General features: G+C 45.4%; 1 protein-coding gene across 6 annotated transcripts in view; it reads left to right on the top strand.

Annotated features, from left to right (window-relative positions):
* The window catches only part of gatad2b (GATA zinc finger domain containing 2B), a 34,591-nt gene that overhangs the window by 9,004 nt on the left and 8,817 nt on the right, over positions 1-16,770 (top strand). For 4 of the 6 annotated variants that reach the window (XM_040188328.2, XM_078081263.1, XM_040188326.2 and 1 more), the window contains 5 exons: positions 8,360-8,740; positions 10,727-10,856; positions 11,100-11,231; positions 12,401-12,529; positions 16,584-16,754. In XM_040188328.2, the coding sequence (XP_040044262.1) occupies positions 8,361-8,740; positions 10,727-10,856; positions 11,100-11,231; positions 12,401-12,529; positions 16,584-16,754 (942 nt within the window). In that variant the 5' untranslated portion in view covers position 8,360. Of the gene's footprint in view, positions 1-3,814; positions 3,945-7,473; positions 7,497-8,359; positions 8,741-10,726; positions 10,857-11,099; positions 11,232-12,400; positions 12,530-16,583; positions 16,755-16,770 lie in introns of those variants that run through there. The other 2 variants (XM_078081264.1, XM_078081265.1) reach the window with 2 other exon arrangements.

The raw sequence follows: 16,770 nt of genomic DNA, 5'->3' as shown, positions 1-16,770 counted from the left end.
GTAAAAATAAATTCTACCGCCTGCCGAAGATCACCGTTATTTGTCATGGCGTAACACCGGTATGAACGCTACGTGAAAAAATTCATACCGTACGGAAATCTGATACCAGTATACCGTTTGAACTGGTATACCGTGCAGCCCTCCAATAAGATAATGATCATTCAATTCAATTTATTTTTTATAGCCCAAAATTGCAAATTACAAATTTGCCTCAGAGGGCTTTACAGTGTGTAGACATACAACATCCTCTGTCCCAAAACCCTCCATCGGCACAGGAAAAACTCCCCAACAAATGAAAAAACCCTGCCAAGAGGGAAAAAAGGAGAAACCTTAGGGAGAACGTCGGAGGAGGATCCCACTCCCGGGATGGACAGACTACAATGGATGCCATGTGTACAGAATGAACAATGTGTAATACATGCAATTCCTATGATAGAAATGATTCAAGTAACTGAGTAGTAAGCCAGACGCACAGCAGGACCACTGCAGGGGCCATCACCGTCACATAGAACCACCGTCAGATAGAACCACCGGCACATAGAACCACCGTCAGATAGAACCACCGGCACATAGAACCACCGTCAGATAGAACCACCATCCACAGAAGCATAAGAATCATAATATTATGTTGATAATAATAATACGTCAGACTGCCCATAAAGCATTTAAGTGCTGTGGATAATACCTCAACATGTAAAATATGCTCTTATCAGGGAATTCCTTGTGACACAACACACAAAGTGCCCCCACTGCTCTGCTGCTCCCCAGAGGATGAGAATATGGGCCTTGTGGAGCGTCGCGTGGCGGACTGCTAGCCTGCTGGTTCTAAATGTCACCAGGTCCTACTACTTAGTAAAGGTGCCTCAGCTTCTGAGCAGGTGAGCAGCTCCCACCATCGGCTCCTTGGGCACAAGTTGCGTTGGTGCATCTTTGGTGTCGTCTTGTTCTTCTGCATTGCTCTTTTCCATGTTGTGTAGAAATGTGGTGAAGTGTTGTTTTACCCAACAATGGTTATGAAAAAAGGAAATATGATGATGGAATACCGGTATATCGTCCAGCCCTATAAAAAAGTACAGTCCATTTAGAATTTACCGGAACGACACTAACTTTTCAGTATTTTACTTTATACTTAAAGTATGTCTTCTCAATTATATAATGTAATTATGTGTGTGGGTTTCGGGACAGAGGATGTATGTGTACAGACTGTAAAGCCCTCTGAGGCAAATTTGCGATTTTGGGCTATACAAAATAAAATGAATTGAATTGAATTTAGCTGACGCTTTTATCCAAAGCGACTTACGCATTCAACCTTAAGGATACAACCTCAGAAGAGCAAGAAACAAGAATGTGCAATTTCATCAAATCCTAACATTTTAAATGCCAGACTTTAACTTGTCTTTGTCATGTAGACAAAGATCTTCAGCTGTCATCTGGGAGGCGGGAGAGTCCGAATCTCTTGTCTGTGACTCCCCAGTAATATTAATACTAGTCCGCTGTAGACCACCACATCTTTGGTAGTAGAGTGTAGGAGTCTCTCTGTCATATTTGCACCACTGTTGGTGCGGAACTGCCGTGCGTGGGGGGAAATGATTTATATTTATTCTCAATTCCAGAGTTATGTAGCCCTCCCCCCTTTATAATGTAGGGGAAACACTGCATTTAGAGTCTCACATACCTTAAAGCAGACGAAGCTTGAGGGTGGGACTATATGTTGACTGACAGGTCTACAAGCGGCGTATACTGCGTCTCTACCTCACTCCTCCTCAGTCCAGATGTGGTCCACGCGATCAGTTGTAAAATACCTACAGGGCTACCACCATGATTCTGTTATTCCAGCTGGAGCTGCTGAATTATATTGTATTATCTCAGCAGTATACTTCATAGCCCCTGATGTAAGAATGCGGGGCTGTTTGGCTTGTAATCAAAACCCCACGCACCAGAAATCTTGATTTTAGCAAAACGTGTGTGTTCTTAAAATTCAGCATCACCAAAAGCTTCCCAGGGAAAATAAAATCAATAGTTAGTGGAATTGGAAAGCAATAGTGATTTAAATACCAAACTGTCTGATTAGTGGCCTGTGTAGCTTTACTTGATATTGATCCGGATTCAGGGACCTGCCAGCTTTGTGCCACGGCAGCCATTTTGCCCCCATAACCACCATTTTGATGGTGGGATTAACGACACATGTTGAGGCGGTGGGTGATTCAGTAATTGCACTTTTTCCCCCTGTTTTGTCTTTGGGTAGAGATGTGTAGTCAGGGCTGACACATCTGGCTCCTGCAAGTCAGCGATAAGCCCGACACCCGCCAATGAATAAACTTAAAAAATGAAACGCAACGCTCCCCCAGTCGTGTGTGAACCGTGTGAATGAGTCCAGGAGGAGACGGTGGAGGTAGTGGAGAGACCGGAGGCAGACTGGTGGAGTTGCATCAGCCAAATGAATCGTTGTGATGCAGATCGTGCGTGAAATGAGCCACAGATTCCGCTGTGCGGTGGAAAATGGCCATTACACCAGTACTCCCAGTCAGCTGGCAGGGACATGTTAGGCTAACGCTGTTAACCCAGTGTGGAGACATGCAGGAAATGTCACAAGAGGACAAGACTGGACATGAAGAGACAAGGGAGGAGAGCACATGAGAGGACAGGATATGATGGGACAGTAGAGGACATGAGAGAGGAAACACTCTGTTGTGGACAACAGGATTGTAACAAAGGGTGCTGGTTTGATTCTAAGGAGGACATTTTAGCAGCAGCCATCTGATCGACAAGACGTGTGTGTGTGTGTGTTATGGGGGATGGGAGGAGGGTATTAAGAGTTGGCATTACATCAGGAGAGCGCTGCCATCCCTGCTTCCTTTCTAGCCTTGTTCTTACACACACACACACACACACACAAAGATTTGTGCGAGGATGAAGAAAAAACATCCCTCTGCTCTCGGTTTAGCTTGGCTGTGTCGCTCCTTTATTGCCCCCCCCCCCCCCATACACACACACACACACGCTACACTGGCCCCGTATCCAGTCCCGATTGGTTGGTGTAGTATTAACAAATGAAGCGCTCCGCTCTGGCTACATTTAAGGGGCCCCTTAAAGTAAGCATGTGTTTATTTTTACATTGAGTGAAGGGGGAGACGGAGGGTTTGAGGAATTGGGGGAAGGTAGATGAGTAGGGAGGGGCTTCTTTGGGGCACTATACAGCTGGTTTTACAAAATGCTGGCATCTGTTGGAATGCTTGCTGCCCTACACAGGTTCCCTCCACGAGGAGCCTCCCCCACATAAGGGAAAAGATGGCGATCTCTTGCCGAAGGGTTAATGACAAGTGTGATGCTCCCTCTGTCAACCTCCACCCTGTTGTTTCTCTTCTACCCCTCTCTCGCTATGTCTCCCTTTCTTTGCGTTTTCTTTATTGCACTGGCCTGGCAGAGGGCCCAGAGCCAGGGGGGTGGGGTGAGGGGGAGGCAGTGGGAGGGTTGGCTTGTGCAGCAGCTGACTGAAACAGTCATTATATTATGTAAAGGGCGGGCAGAGGGGCCAGTTACTGACGCGCAGCACAAGGCCCACCCTGATTGGCTCATCGGCAATCAGTGCGCCATTCTCGGCGGCGCTCTCTGGCTCGTTAAAGGTGGAGGCTCGGCAGAGAGGTGTAAAAGGGTCGCTTGTGTTTTGGTTTTTTTCCAACAACTGAGTTCCTCCTATGTCAAGAAAGGAATCCGAGCAGAAGAAGGGACTGGGAGCGTCACTGGGACTCGTCCACAGCCGTCTCTTCATCGCAGGCTCCTTCGTGTGTCGAAGGGGCTGCAGCGGGTGGGCTGGAAAACGCAGACGTTAAGGACCGGAGCCTCGGCACCGTCACACAATACACGAGGGGACCCGATGGAACCACTAGCAGCTGCAGTAATCTGCTCATGGAGCGCTGACCAATTACATCTCCGCTTGAGCTACGGTCTCTGACGCCATGCATGACAACTTTGGCAAACTGAGCGGCGGTACAGGGTTTGGTGTTGGGGATGGGAAGCATCCTTTGGCACAGGAAGTCAGTCCGTTGGACGGATCGGAGGAGAAGATATGTTTTAACTCTGCTGTTACATTACTGAGGGTTACTGCATGTACACGCTTTACATGCAGCCATTGGTTCCCATTCTTCTTTTGGATGCTGAAACATGCTGGATATATATTGTTCATTTTCTCTGTCGTCAGTAATATTTACTGTTGATCATTTGTAGAAAATGGGTTCACACATTCCAAACCAGTGGAAAGTTTTGCGCTGTAAAAACACTTGAGGTTTGTTTCGCTGAGATTCTCCAGAAGTGTTAAAAATGTCACGGATAATGTCCAGATGTAGTAGTAGTGTTTGGGAAAAGATCAGTGTGTATGGTGTCCTGGTCCCTATATTGCCTTGGTTCATACTTTGTGCTCACCACTGGTCTGCTGTGTCGTTTGCAGCAGTGATTAAAGCCACCAGCAGCTATGAAGATAAGCCTCCATCTTCCACATGATATCACAGGCACTTTTCTACCAGCCGGAGTGTTTGAGGAGCACATAGGGGAGGAAAAGCGCTGCACTGTGGGTTTATTAAGACTATCAGCAAGCAGCTCACGATACAATGGGTGCTTGCTGTGCACCACCTGGGTGGCCTAGTAGGCCATGTGATGGCCTGGTGGGGGGCTGAGTTGGTGCTGGTGGTGTGATTATTTCGTGGTTATTATGGTGTGGTTATTTCGTGGTGTGGGTTTGTGTCTGTGGGGGCGAGAAAAGGTCAGTGGCCTTAGCTCAGGAGGCACCTTAAAATAGCAGAGCCAAGGGATTTGAAGCAATATAAATCCCTTTGAAACAGGATTTATTCATTTTGAAATGCTTCCAGTTGCGGACATATCAGCACAAGAGAAATTACCCGATGGTAAGCTTTGATATTTCTGCACCTACTGCCTGTGAGCACCGACGGCTGCCGAATGTGCTTCCTGTAGAAGATGTGGCTAGCATTATTAGCATATGTGTGTTGTCTGAAGCGAGCGTGCAGCCACTCATGTCTCAGCAAGGCTACAGGCCTCTGGCTTTGGGACGGCCCTTCAGGATGCATGCTGTACGTTCATGCAGAGCTCTGCTACATCTGGACTGAACTAGAAGTGGAGTTGAAGTGAAGAATATCGAGTGTACAGTGTTTAATGATCGGCTTGGTCAGCTCCTCCAGCTTGTGGTCAGCGGCCACATCTTGATTGGTTCAATGCTCTGTAAAGCGCCACGCTGGAGCCAGTCATGTGACCAGGTTCATGCTCACCTGACTCCTGAATAAACAAATGCTGAGTGCTGATCAAGACATTTGTGCAAGCAGTTTACGGTTGTAATTCTTGTCCCAAATAATAGACAAATATTATTAACATTAATTGAAGTTTTACAGTACCGACATTGAACGCTCCGAGCGAGCTGTGTCATGGTAAACATGGAACTTTTCCTTGGCATGAAACTGCAAATAATCAAACTAAGGCTACGAAATCTTCATGTACGTCTAGTCTATTTTATTCATGCAATATACAGCCAGTAGTCCGGCGCGCCCACCCGCAAGGCAGACAGTCACACCGCCGTTTTTGTTGTTGTTTTTTTACATTCAAATATTAATTTTCACATTTGAAAAGTTGTTCTATATTGGAATATAGAATATTCGTTGACAGCCCTCCCTCACACGCACACCGACTCAGAGGCATGAAACATTTAAGAAATGGTCCCCATCAAACACAGCGACCCGCTTCCATGTCGTCTCCTCTGCTAATGTTCTAATCCTCAGTTCATCGGGGTCACCATGGGGAGTGAAAAGCCTCAATGCTGTGTGTGTGTGTGTGTGTGTGTGTGTGTGTGTGTGTGTGTGTGTGTGTGTGTGTGTGTGTGTGTGTGTGTGTGTGTGTGTGTGTGTGTGTGTGTGTGTGTGTGTGTGTGTGTGTGTGTGTGTGTGTGTGGGTGGTGTCTATAGATTATTTGTTTTTTTTTTTCTTTTACAAATAGTCAATGTTATTCTTACCTTTTCCCCTTCAATATAAGTTGAACACTGTTGGTGTGGGTGGTTACACCTTGCGGGCGGGCGGGCGCGCGCCTGTACTGAATATATATTGCATGAATAAAATCGACTCGATAGGCGACAACAGCTTAATGCACTGGTTTGGTTATTTGCCGTTTCATGCCAAGGAAAAGTTCCATGTTTACAGCACAGCTCTCTCGACGAGTTCAATGTCGGTACTGTAGAACTTTCAGTTTCAATCACTGAATGAAGCCTGACATCTTTGGGACAAGAATCGCGACCTTAAACCACTTTCACAAAAGTCTTGATCAGCATGCTGAACACCCCATGCACACTAGTAGTGCAAACGGCCGCCTGTCCGTGTTGGCCCTTAAGTGTGCTTCTGGGGGACGCTTTTTACTTAGAAACACACCGTGATCTTTTTTTCCCCATGAAAATAAGAACAATGATGTAAGTTCCCTCTAATATTCCAAACCATGATGGATATGGATGGCAGTATTCAATTCATTTTATTTTGTATAGCCCAAAATCGCAAATTTGCCTCAGAGGGCTTTACAGTCTGTAGACATACGACATCCTCTGTCCCGAAACCCTCTGATCGGCACAGGAAAACTCCCCAAATGAAAAAACCTTCATGGGGAAAAAAAGGGAAGAAACCTGAGGGAGAACGTCGGAGGAGGATCCCACTCCCGGGATGGACAGACTACAATGGATGCCATGTGTACAGAATGAACAATGTGTAATACATGCAATTCCTATGATAGAAATGATTGAAGTAATTGTGAGTAGTAAGCCAGGCGCACAGCAGGACCACTGCAGGGGCAACCACCGTCACATAGAACCACCGTCACATAGAACCACCGTCACATAGAACCACCGTCACATAGCACAGAGACTTTAGGAGAGGGTAATGTTGGTTTATGATTGCAGTAATATGATTAATGTCTAAAAATAATGATGATGATGATGATGGCAGCAGCAGCAGGCGTCAGCATGGCCACGGCAGGTGTCAGGACCAGGGTCCAGATGGAACTACGATCTACGGAGACCTGATAGGGGAGAAAGCAAAAAAAAAACTCCCGGAAAGAAGCTGAATTAGTCACGTGCATTAATAAAACGTGAATCATGGTAGAACGAGAGCGTGAGAGAGGAGCTCTGTGTGTCCTAAGAATTCCACCGGCATTCTAAGCCTATAGCAGCTTAACTAAGGGCTGGTCCGGGCTAACCTGAGCCAGCCCTAACTATAGGCACAATCAAAGGAAAGTTTTAAGTTTTACTTTACAAGAGCTGACCGAATCTGCCCCCCGGACTGAAAGTGGAAGCTGGTTCCACAAAAGAGGAGCAGTACAAGTACTACTGACTAATACTTTTCATCTGTTTGTTTCCAGCTCTGTCTTGACTACTCTCAGCCGGTAGGAACTCTTTAACAGCCGTTAAAGCACTGGACCGTTTCTCGTTAAACCAGAATATTTCACTTTCCTCATAAAGGTGTGAAACATCACAATAATGTCTAACTTCTGCTGATTTATTACCATAGATATTAAAGTGGAAAACATCTGTTTTAACATGTAGCTCCAACTGAAGCAGGGAAAAATCAATTGAATAATGGCTGAATAATATTGTAAATCTTCAAATTTAACTAGTTAAATTGCAAATGATACGTACTAGATAAATAAATGTTTTTTTCTTGTTTCAAGTAAAATAGAAATAAATGGATTTAGGAATGAATTCCATACACTTCCAGTCAAAGGTTTTGACACACTTTGTCATTGAATGAGAAAATGTGTCCAAACTTTTGACTGGTACTGAAAGTGAAATAAAGTACTTTGTTTTTAAAAAAAAATGAATTTAACTTTTGTCGTTTTAGAAATGAAGAATGAACTCTGAAGAGTCTTTCCATTGTTGGTTGGAGGCTCGGGTCTCGTTGTTCACTTTTTATCTTCTTGGAGAACGCCATGTGAAAAAACTTGTGACTCTACTACTCCGCCTGTGTGAAGTTGAGGAGCTTATCTTCACACAAAATCAGTTACAACACAGGGAATTGGTTGGTGTGTAAAGCTAGAAATGCTGCACCAGCAGAAATGGAAGGTGCGCGGTCCAGATACATAAATCGGCGTGTCGGAACCACAAAGCGATCCTCCTGATCTAGATAGTCCCACTGATGGTGACAACGACCATAGCCGGTTGAACTTTGGCAATGTTTCTTTGAAACACGTAATAAATGCATGTAGCAGCTACAAAAACCACATCCTTATTTTTCTATTTATCATTTTTTTCTTACTATTTTGCCATTGACACATGTTCAGCACAAACTAACTTGCCCTTATATCTTGTCCTCCTCTCCCCTCCAGGATGGAGCGGATGTCTGAGGAGGCGCTGAGGCTCAACCTGCTGAAGCGAGGCCTGGAGTCGCCCAGTGAGCGAGAGGAAGCGTTGGCCAAGCGCCTCAAGATGGAAGGCCATGAGGCCATGGAGCGCCTCAAGATGTTGGCTTTACTGAAACGCAAGGACCTCGCTGACCTGGCAGCCCTAGAGGTGGCGGGGCCCATGGGAGACGGGAAGGGGCCCGGAGCCAGCACCCTCCACCACCAGAGCCTAATGGGTGCCGCATACGAGGAGAAGCTGAATGGGAGTCTGAGGCTGGGAGGCCATGGTAGCCATATTGGAACCAGTAAGAACGGGAAGGAAAACATGCTGGATGAGCCTGTGGACATGAGTGCTGGCAGAAGATGGTGAGAACAAAGCATTAACACGATCCGATCATTAGAGAAACAGGGACGGAAGCAGACACTTGACCTGGTAGCAAAAATACATGTGTCACTAATAACAAACCAGCATGAGCCTCAAAGCCTCTATTGATTGGTCCCTCGTCAGCATTTGAGGATAGAACATAGCAGTGGGTGGAGGCAGCTGCTCTAAGCAGCACATGGTACACCACCATGCCATGAGGTGACCGACAACACACTGGTCGCTAGTTTTTATAGCAATGACCAGTGACCTGATTTTAAAACATAGCTGACTGCTATGCCACTAAAACATAGCAGTCAGGGATCATACAGTCAATTCTATGGTTACTGGACACCCACCCCTTTGTTCCCAGCAGCCAATGTTTATGAGCCAGTATCCAGTTTGCAATGATGCTAAAGCCTAGTTTATGCTTCTGCGTTTTCAGAGTGACGCAGACCCTTGCGTACCTTTTCACACCTCCTTGCGTGTGTCGACCCATTTTTCTAGGCTTGCGTCGCTGTCCCCTCGCTGTCCCCTCGACCGTTTGCCGGTCGAGGGGAACAAAGTTGTGGAGGAAAATACGGGACAAATGTGTCCTTGATGAAAAGCAGGAGTGGCGATGCACGGGGCAATAAAGTCTATGATAAATAAATAAATAAATAAATAGACGTGACTCTCTAGGTCGTCTTCAACAAAACATGTCACTCCGCCTGTTGTTCTGGAGGTGAACTGCTCTGCAACACACGCAAGACTTTTAGAACCATGATTTGAAACGAGTGCGTCGACGCAACGACGCAGACGCATGCGCCGGCCTTAATACTACTAATAATATAATTATTCAATTAAATTTAGTTTGTAGAACCCGAATTAATAAATTTGCCTCAGAAGACTCCAGTCCAGTTCAGTTACACATGTGACATCCTCTGTCCAGAAACCCTCACATCGGCACAGGAAAAACTCCCCCAAAAGTGAAACTCCCAGGATGGACAGACTACAATGGATGCCATGTGTACAGAATGAACAATGTAAAAAATATACAATGCATTCAATTCCTATAACAGAAATGTTTCAAATACAACCACCATCCACAGAAGCCTTTTGGGGAGGGAAAGTGCAAAGACTTTAGGAAAGGGTAATATTGGTTTATGATGACTGTAATAGTAATGTGATTAATACTAATCACTATAATAATGGCAGCATCAGTTGTCAGAAGGGCCATGACAGGACCAGGGTCCAGATAGAAGCATGATCCATGGAAACTTGAGGTGAGAAAGCACAAAAACTGCAATTCAGGAAGAAGCTGAATCAGTGATGTGAATTCTTATAGAAGGAGGAGAGGAGCTCAGTGTGTCCAAGGAAGTCCCCCTGTAGTCTAGACCTGTAGCAACTTATCAAAGGGCTGGTCCAGGCTGACCTGAGCCAGCGCCAACTATAAGCGTTATCAAAGAGGCCTCACAGGTTCTTCTTACAGAAAGCTGCAGGCCACATGGGTGACCAACCACCCACCCACCCTGTCGGCCAATTATTTACATTTATCCGCCGCACCTTGCAGACTGGTCCACAAAACATAAAATTGCACCATGAGGCAAAAAATGCACACAGGCAGATCTGAGGCCTTATCCGTTGCAGAGGCAGACAAAAGAAAGAATCACTATACATTTTTGAAGCTGTGTACACCCACACAAGCAGCGTGCACGATACTGATGTTCTTACTGCAGTCAGCACAGAAACGATATCAGCTGGTACGGCATGAAGGTTTTTGTCCCTCCGGGCTGCATCACTTTGAAGTGACCAGTGGGATTCAATTGAAATATGAAGAGAGCTTGACCGTATTTAAAGCGACATCCCGGCTAGCAGCTCTTAAAGGCTCCTCTCATCCGACTCCAAAGAGGTGAGCACCGACTCCCAAGTCAGCTCTCTCAGTCCGTGTCGTCTGCATGCATTTTAGGCTCTACTAAAAGCTTCTGTGCTTCTCCACTTCCCCGGTGTAGTGAAGCAGACCATGACAGACGAACTCCGTCTCCAGACGTCATTATTTTATCGGACAACGAGGCGTCCAGTCCCAGAACGACGCCCCGCCCCGAGGAGCGCCTGCACCACCCCAACCTGGACCTGTTCAAGGTGAGAATTTAGGGAGGACATGGAGCTCTCTGCAGCTATCCTGGTGTGAGAGCGCATCGCTGTACAGGCCCTGATTCCTTAGCATGGTGGTTTCTTTAGTGAGACATTCCAGCTGTCAAAGGCACATCACATCTGTAATCTTCCATGAGGAGAAATCCAAACGATTAAATACAGTAGAAGTCAGGAATGCATCATTGTGAAATTCGGCTGAAATAGACACAAGTCTGTCTGTGTGTTTTCCAGGGGAAGACAGGAGAAGAGAGGCAGCAGATGATCAAAGCTCTGAGGGAGGAGCTGCGTCTGGAGGAGGCTCGCCTTGTGCTGCTCAAGAAGCTCCGACAGAGCCAGATGCAGAAAGAGAACGTGGTGCAGAAGGTGAGTTCCGCTTCTGGTTCCACTGCTGGTGGACCGTTACATTCGCAGGGGAACTGTACTTTACAGTTACTGACGTATCATTTGGTGGGTGACTGTGGGTGAGTGGGGAGCAGGTCGTCCTCCAATCAGAGGGTTGTCGGTTCGATCCCAGGCTCTGCTAACCCGCATGTCGTTGTGTCCTTGGCCAAGACACTTAACCCAACATGGCTCCTGTAGCTGCGACTACAGTGTGTGAATGTTAGTGACTAATGTGCAGGTGTCACTGTGTGTGGTTCTCCTGTCATCAGTGTATGAATGGGTGTGAATGAATGGGTGAATGATGTCATGTAGTGTTAAAGCGCTTTGAGTGGTCAGAAGACTAGAAAAGCGCTATACAAGTACAGGCCATTTACCATTTACCATTTGCCGCTGCGGCCTCTGTTTATTCTGCAGTTTCACGTTATATTATTATTATTGTTACAAAATATAACTAATGAATATAAATGATGTAGTTTTATTATTATTATTATGAATGAAATGTAGTTGTTTCGTGACAATGACAATAAAAACCTTTTTTATTCATCTTTACAGATTAAGCTACTCGACCGTAGTGTATAACCCAACCCATTTTGATGCTAATACTTGAGTAAAACTTTAACTCATTGAAATGTGGGATTTCATACTGTTATCCTACTTTTATTACGTGAAATGGCAACAAAGGGACAATTCCCCACCTTTGTGTGTGCGCAACTGAAGTTATCCACTTCCCACTGCATGCTATGTCGACTGAGCTCTCCCACTGCGGCGTACCAGCATGCATCAGGGGACGTGTAAACCACACAATCTCAATGACAGAAGTATGTGTGCACCTAAACCCCAGAATACAACTACAGCATCTGAATACCCTGTTCGCCATACACCACACTCTGTGAGGGGCTTACAGTCAGCACAGATATTCACATATTGCAGTGCATAGTGGGAAATAACAATAGCTGATTAGTGTGAAGTGATTCATTCTGACTTCATCCTCCGAACCGTCTTTAAGAAAATGTAGCGCAGTCTATGCTATGCTTGTTGCTATGGTGACCAAATGATGAGGCCTAAGTCTGTGGCACGCTCCTTTTAGATTGGCTGCTCTTCTAGCTGAGATGTAAATGGTTCTATGCAAACACACATGTTGTCTGCTGCAGGTCCCAGTGGTTCAGAACACTGCCTCCTCTGTGCAGCCTCCTACTAGCCACAGCTCTCCTGGCCTGGGGAAGCTGCCTGTGAGGCCGGGCCTGCACAACCCTGAGGCCCAGAACCTCCGCAATGCACAGGTTAGTGTGTTCTCCTATCACACCTCTCCTCCTCCAGGGACTGGATCACTTCAATAACATGGATGTTGATTCTTTAATACAGCGATCGTGGGCCGCGAGAGGTCATTTACAATAAATAAACAAAAAGTTTTTAATTTTCAATTTTGAAAAGTTTGAAATTAATATGAAAATATTTATGATGCGGCACATTAGTTATGTGAAACATTGATTGATGAAGCACAAACAATTTAAACGAACAGATTAATAAAACAATAAGGCTCTCGCTTGAAACGGCTGCTTTTGTCCGCCTGCCGTTATTCAACAAAAGGCGCCGCCAAACAAACCAATGTCACATGGGGCGCCCTCTTGTAGTATTAAAGTAAATATACCGCATTTTCCGCACTCCAAGGCGCACTTAAAATACTTTAATTTCCTCAAACGACAGTGCCTTATAATCCGGAGCGCCTTATATATATGGATCAATTGGTTAATCGGTTGATCCATACTGGTTGTACACGGCGCTCAAGGCGCTCTGCCAAACACGCCAAAGCTCGTCTACGACGATACGGAGCTTGTTTCAGGGCGCGTCGGAGAAACAAAGTTGTCGTTCTCGCCGAGCACTTCATGAGATTAAAGAGCAAGAGACGGTGCCATTTTCTTTACAGTAGCTGAACCATCTTAACGGGGAACATAAGTTATTCTAAAAGGAGCCCTTGGCAGGCGAAGATTTAAGGCGTGGATGGCGAGGGGGGCGGCGGGAGCGGACGCACCTCGCAGCATCGATCGGACCCTGAAAGCACCGTCTCCACCTCCCCACATCCCCCCCGACGCCAAACGTTTGACTGCTACGGCGGCAAATCACCAGCCGGTCTGCGAGCTGGACGCATTGGTCTTAATGTGCCGGTAATGATGGTTGTAGCTGGTTGTAGCTGCTTGTCATCTACGCTCCACTACGGTTACATAAAGATGTCGTTTGTGTTTTGACAACGTTTTATCTCATAATTTCTTCAGTGCGGAAATTGGCTTCTATAGTTGTGTGAACGCATCGCTGCAGCCAATCCAAAGACGGGGTTTCTAACCAATCGGGTGTAGAGACCATGGTGACTGGGTTTTGCTGGCGGATGTTTGATTAACGCGCGCGCATTAACCTGATTTGCGCTCTCGAATTTTGACAGTGAGCCAAAGACTGCAATATCTTATGCGCCTTATTGTGCGGAGAAAATGGTATACAAAACATACATTGTCGGTTAATACATTTTTAATCGGTTAAATCCTAAGGTCATGAAAACATTATGTTTTGATCAGAGTTGTGATTAAAAGGTTTGGGTGGGCCGCAAAAGATTTTCAGATTTCAAATTGGGCCGTGGCATTCTTGAGTTTGGGAACCGCTGCTTTAATAGAACACTGGTCCTTATCCACTCTCAGTTGTTTTGGGAGGAAGAATGAATATTCCTTAAGAAAAAGGATACACATGTTTATCATAACTTTGTTTCTTAAGCAGCAACACAAGAAGTTGAACATTCTTTAAACTCTTTTGTCAGTGATGTCAGGGAGGATGTTTCATGAGTCAGTGACGTTACCTGCTGCTCCACTAACACACTGAACTTTAGTGCAGAGTTATGTTCTGTTCCTTGTGAGACAACCAGAGTTCTCAGCATCTACTGGAGGAACATGTTTCCTTCTCTGCGTGATGTGAGTCTCTGGCTGTAGTGAGAGGGAGAGCTTCTGGAGAACCGGTGCTCCACCTTTACTCTCCTGGAAGCAGGTTGTCAGCTACACCCTTCTCCTCAAATTCAAAGGATCTCCACCAATTGTCCTCCGACTGGTTCAGTGGGGCCGGACGGGGATGTGCTCTATTGTTAATGAGGGGGTCTTTATTCTATTTCTTCCGTACATATTTTGAACTGCTTCTCATTCATATTTTCAGCTACGGAAACCGTTCTGCTATTAAAATATTCAGCTCCTTCAGGAGAGGGGTGCTATGTTTTAGCTTTCTACCACTCATTTCATATTCATGAAATGTAGGGTTTTTTTTCAAATCCTATTAAACTTCAACTTTCAAATCCTTCCTCTTCCTCAATCTTTAAGCTACAGACACCATTCACACTTTAATATGTTGACAAAACCCTGAACTTTTTTATCTATCACTTTTTACAATATCACTGATTGTTTCATTTTAGTTTTTCAGACTGTTTCTGAGAATTCCATGGGTGTGTATGTGGCAGACCACAGTGGAGTGAAGCCTCCAAAAATATTTCTATTTGTCCCTCATTGAAATGGTGTTTGTGCTGGTTGCTAGCATAGCGCTAACTAACATTGCGCTAGCTTTGGTTAAAAGGGACCAAACGAGTAGCTACATCAGCCAGAGAAGATGTCTTTAGCTAGCTAACTAGCCGTCACTAGCCTGCGTGGCACTGACTCATTCACAGACGTACACTGATGTTTATAAAGCCGCATTCCGCAATTAGTAGATATTTATGAGCCATCTCCTACTTGCATCAGTAAATCTTATCATAACAGGGTTGCAGACTTGATAGGGCCTCTGAATTCATGCCCAGTGCTTGGATCTCTAATTATCTATCTCTATTTTGAAAGGCAACAGCACTCCGTATACTTTGTACTTTCCTAATAAGTTGTGTGTGTGCGTGCGTGTGTGTGTGCGTGTGTGAGGGTAACGATCATGTCGGTGCTGTTTGGCAATCGCCTTTAGTCTCCACATTGAATGGTCGAAGGTCCCGCTCTGACTGAGACGGCCTCCTGCTGGCAGCCTTTGTTCTTGCATGACGTGGCCCCGTTGCTCCATTACATGTTGAGATGCTACTAAATATTCAGCAGATTTGTGTGTTGTGCGCTCAGCCTGGTTCGAATGGATGCTGATATCCTGGTTTGATTTGACTCAGTGAGCCGCTGCTGCCATCTGCTGCCCATTCTGTGAATAACGTCTGTTATTTGGTTACATATGGCAACATAAGTACCCCATGAATAATAGAAAGACCAGATGAATAGTTTAAAACTAATAAATATCACCAGTTTATAACCAGTTTAAGTTTTTTAGAAATGTTATGTGCAAATATACAAAGTATGTTTTATTACAGTAATGATTTACATTCTTATATTGTTATTCCTACTACCTATGTTGAATTGAAAGGTCTTTCTGATATTATGTCCACCATCCATCCATCATACCATCGGTGATGATAGATTAAATATTTCAAGCACATGTCGTTGGGACTTTGAGTGGGCGGAAGACTAGAAAAGCGCTACGTAAGCACGCTCCCTTTATCATTTACCATTGTAATGCTTTACAGATCAGCATTAGCTTTTAGTGTGGGACAGTAGCCCTGTACTGTTTGAGTAGTGAACTGGACCCTGGGTGTGTTTAGGTCGGTCTTGCGCAAATGCAATTTTATGAACCCGACCTGCTAACCATAATATAATCCATCATTTTCATGTCCTAATTCTCCAGAGTAGAGGTCTCCCAGGGGGTCTGCAGACGTACTGCAGGGGGTTCAATTTTTGATTGATTTTTAATATTTCTTTAACTGTTTTAATTTTATTTATTTTTTCCACAAATTTAAATGTCTTCAGCATTGTATTTATTGTCTTTAAATACACATTAACATGAATCCAACATATTGTAGCAAACGGATAAATTGATGGAGAAGACGTTATCTCAGTCGCAACACACACATTGAGCTTCCCACAGCAGCTCTCTCAAGCACCGGTTCACTCACAGAACCTTTCATGCGGATACGACAGCACAGATTATGCTCACCCTGAAGAGCGCGAAGCTCAAAAATAAATTTTATTTGGACGGGGTCCCTGCTCCATCAGTTTGGTGGACCTTCGCCTGAAAAACGTTGAAGATCCCTCCTCCAGAGAAGACCTGGTGTTGCCGCCCACAGGCATATAAGCGTCGGTTCTGTAGCATTTCATCCAACATGTTTAGCTTCCAACATGCTCGGTATATCTAAACACATGCAGTATAATAACCAGAGGAGATCCGTAGTGCATGTTTGATACATTAGGAGCAGACTGTTGAGCCTGTCCCCCTTTTGATTTTTCCTTTCTGCAGGGTCACACGGTCATCAGGTCCGCAGCAAACGCCAACCTGCCCCCTATGCTGATGTCGCAGCGAGTGATCGCCCCAAACCCCTCCCAGCTGCAGGGCCAGAGGCTTTCCTCTAAGCCCGGGATGTCCCGCTCCGGCTCCAGCAGCATGGGCAACCCCGTCAGCTACCAGCAGGTGAAGCTCCCTCACC

Source organism: Gasterosteus aculeatus, chromosome 10, assembly GCF_964276395.1.
Source record: "Gasterosteus aculeatus chromosome 10, fGasAcu3.hap1.1, whole genome shotgun sequence".
NCBI lineage: Eukaryota > Metazoa > Chordata > Actinopteri > Perciformes > Gasterosteidae > Gasterosteus > Gasterosteus aculeatus.
This window is presented reverse-complemented; position numbering and strand designations above follow the sequence as displayed.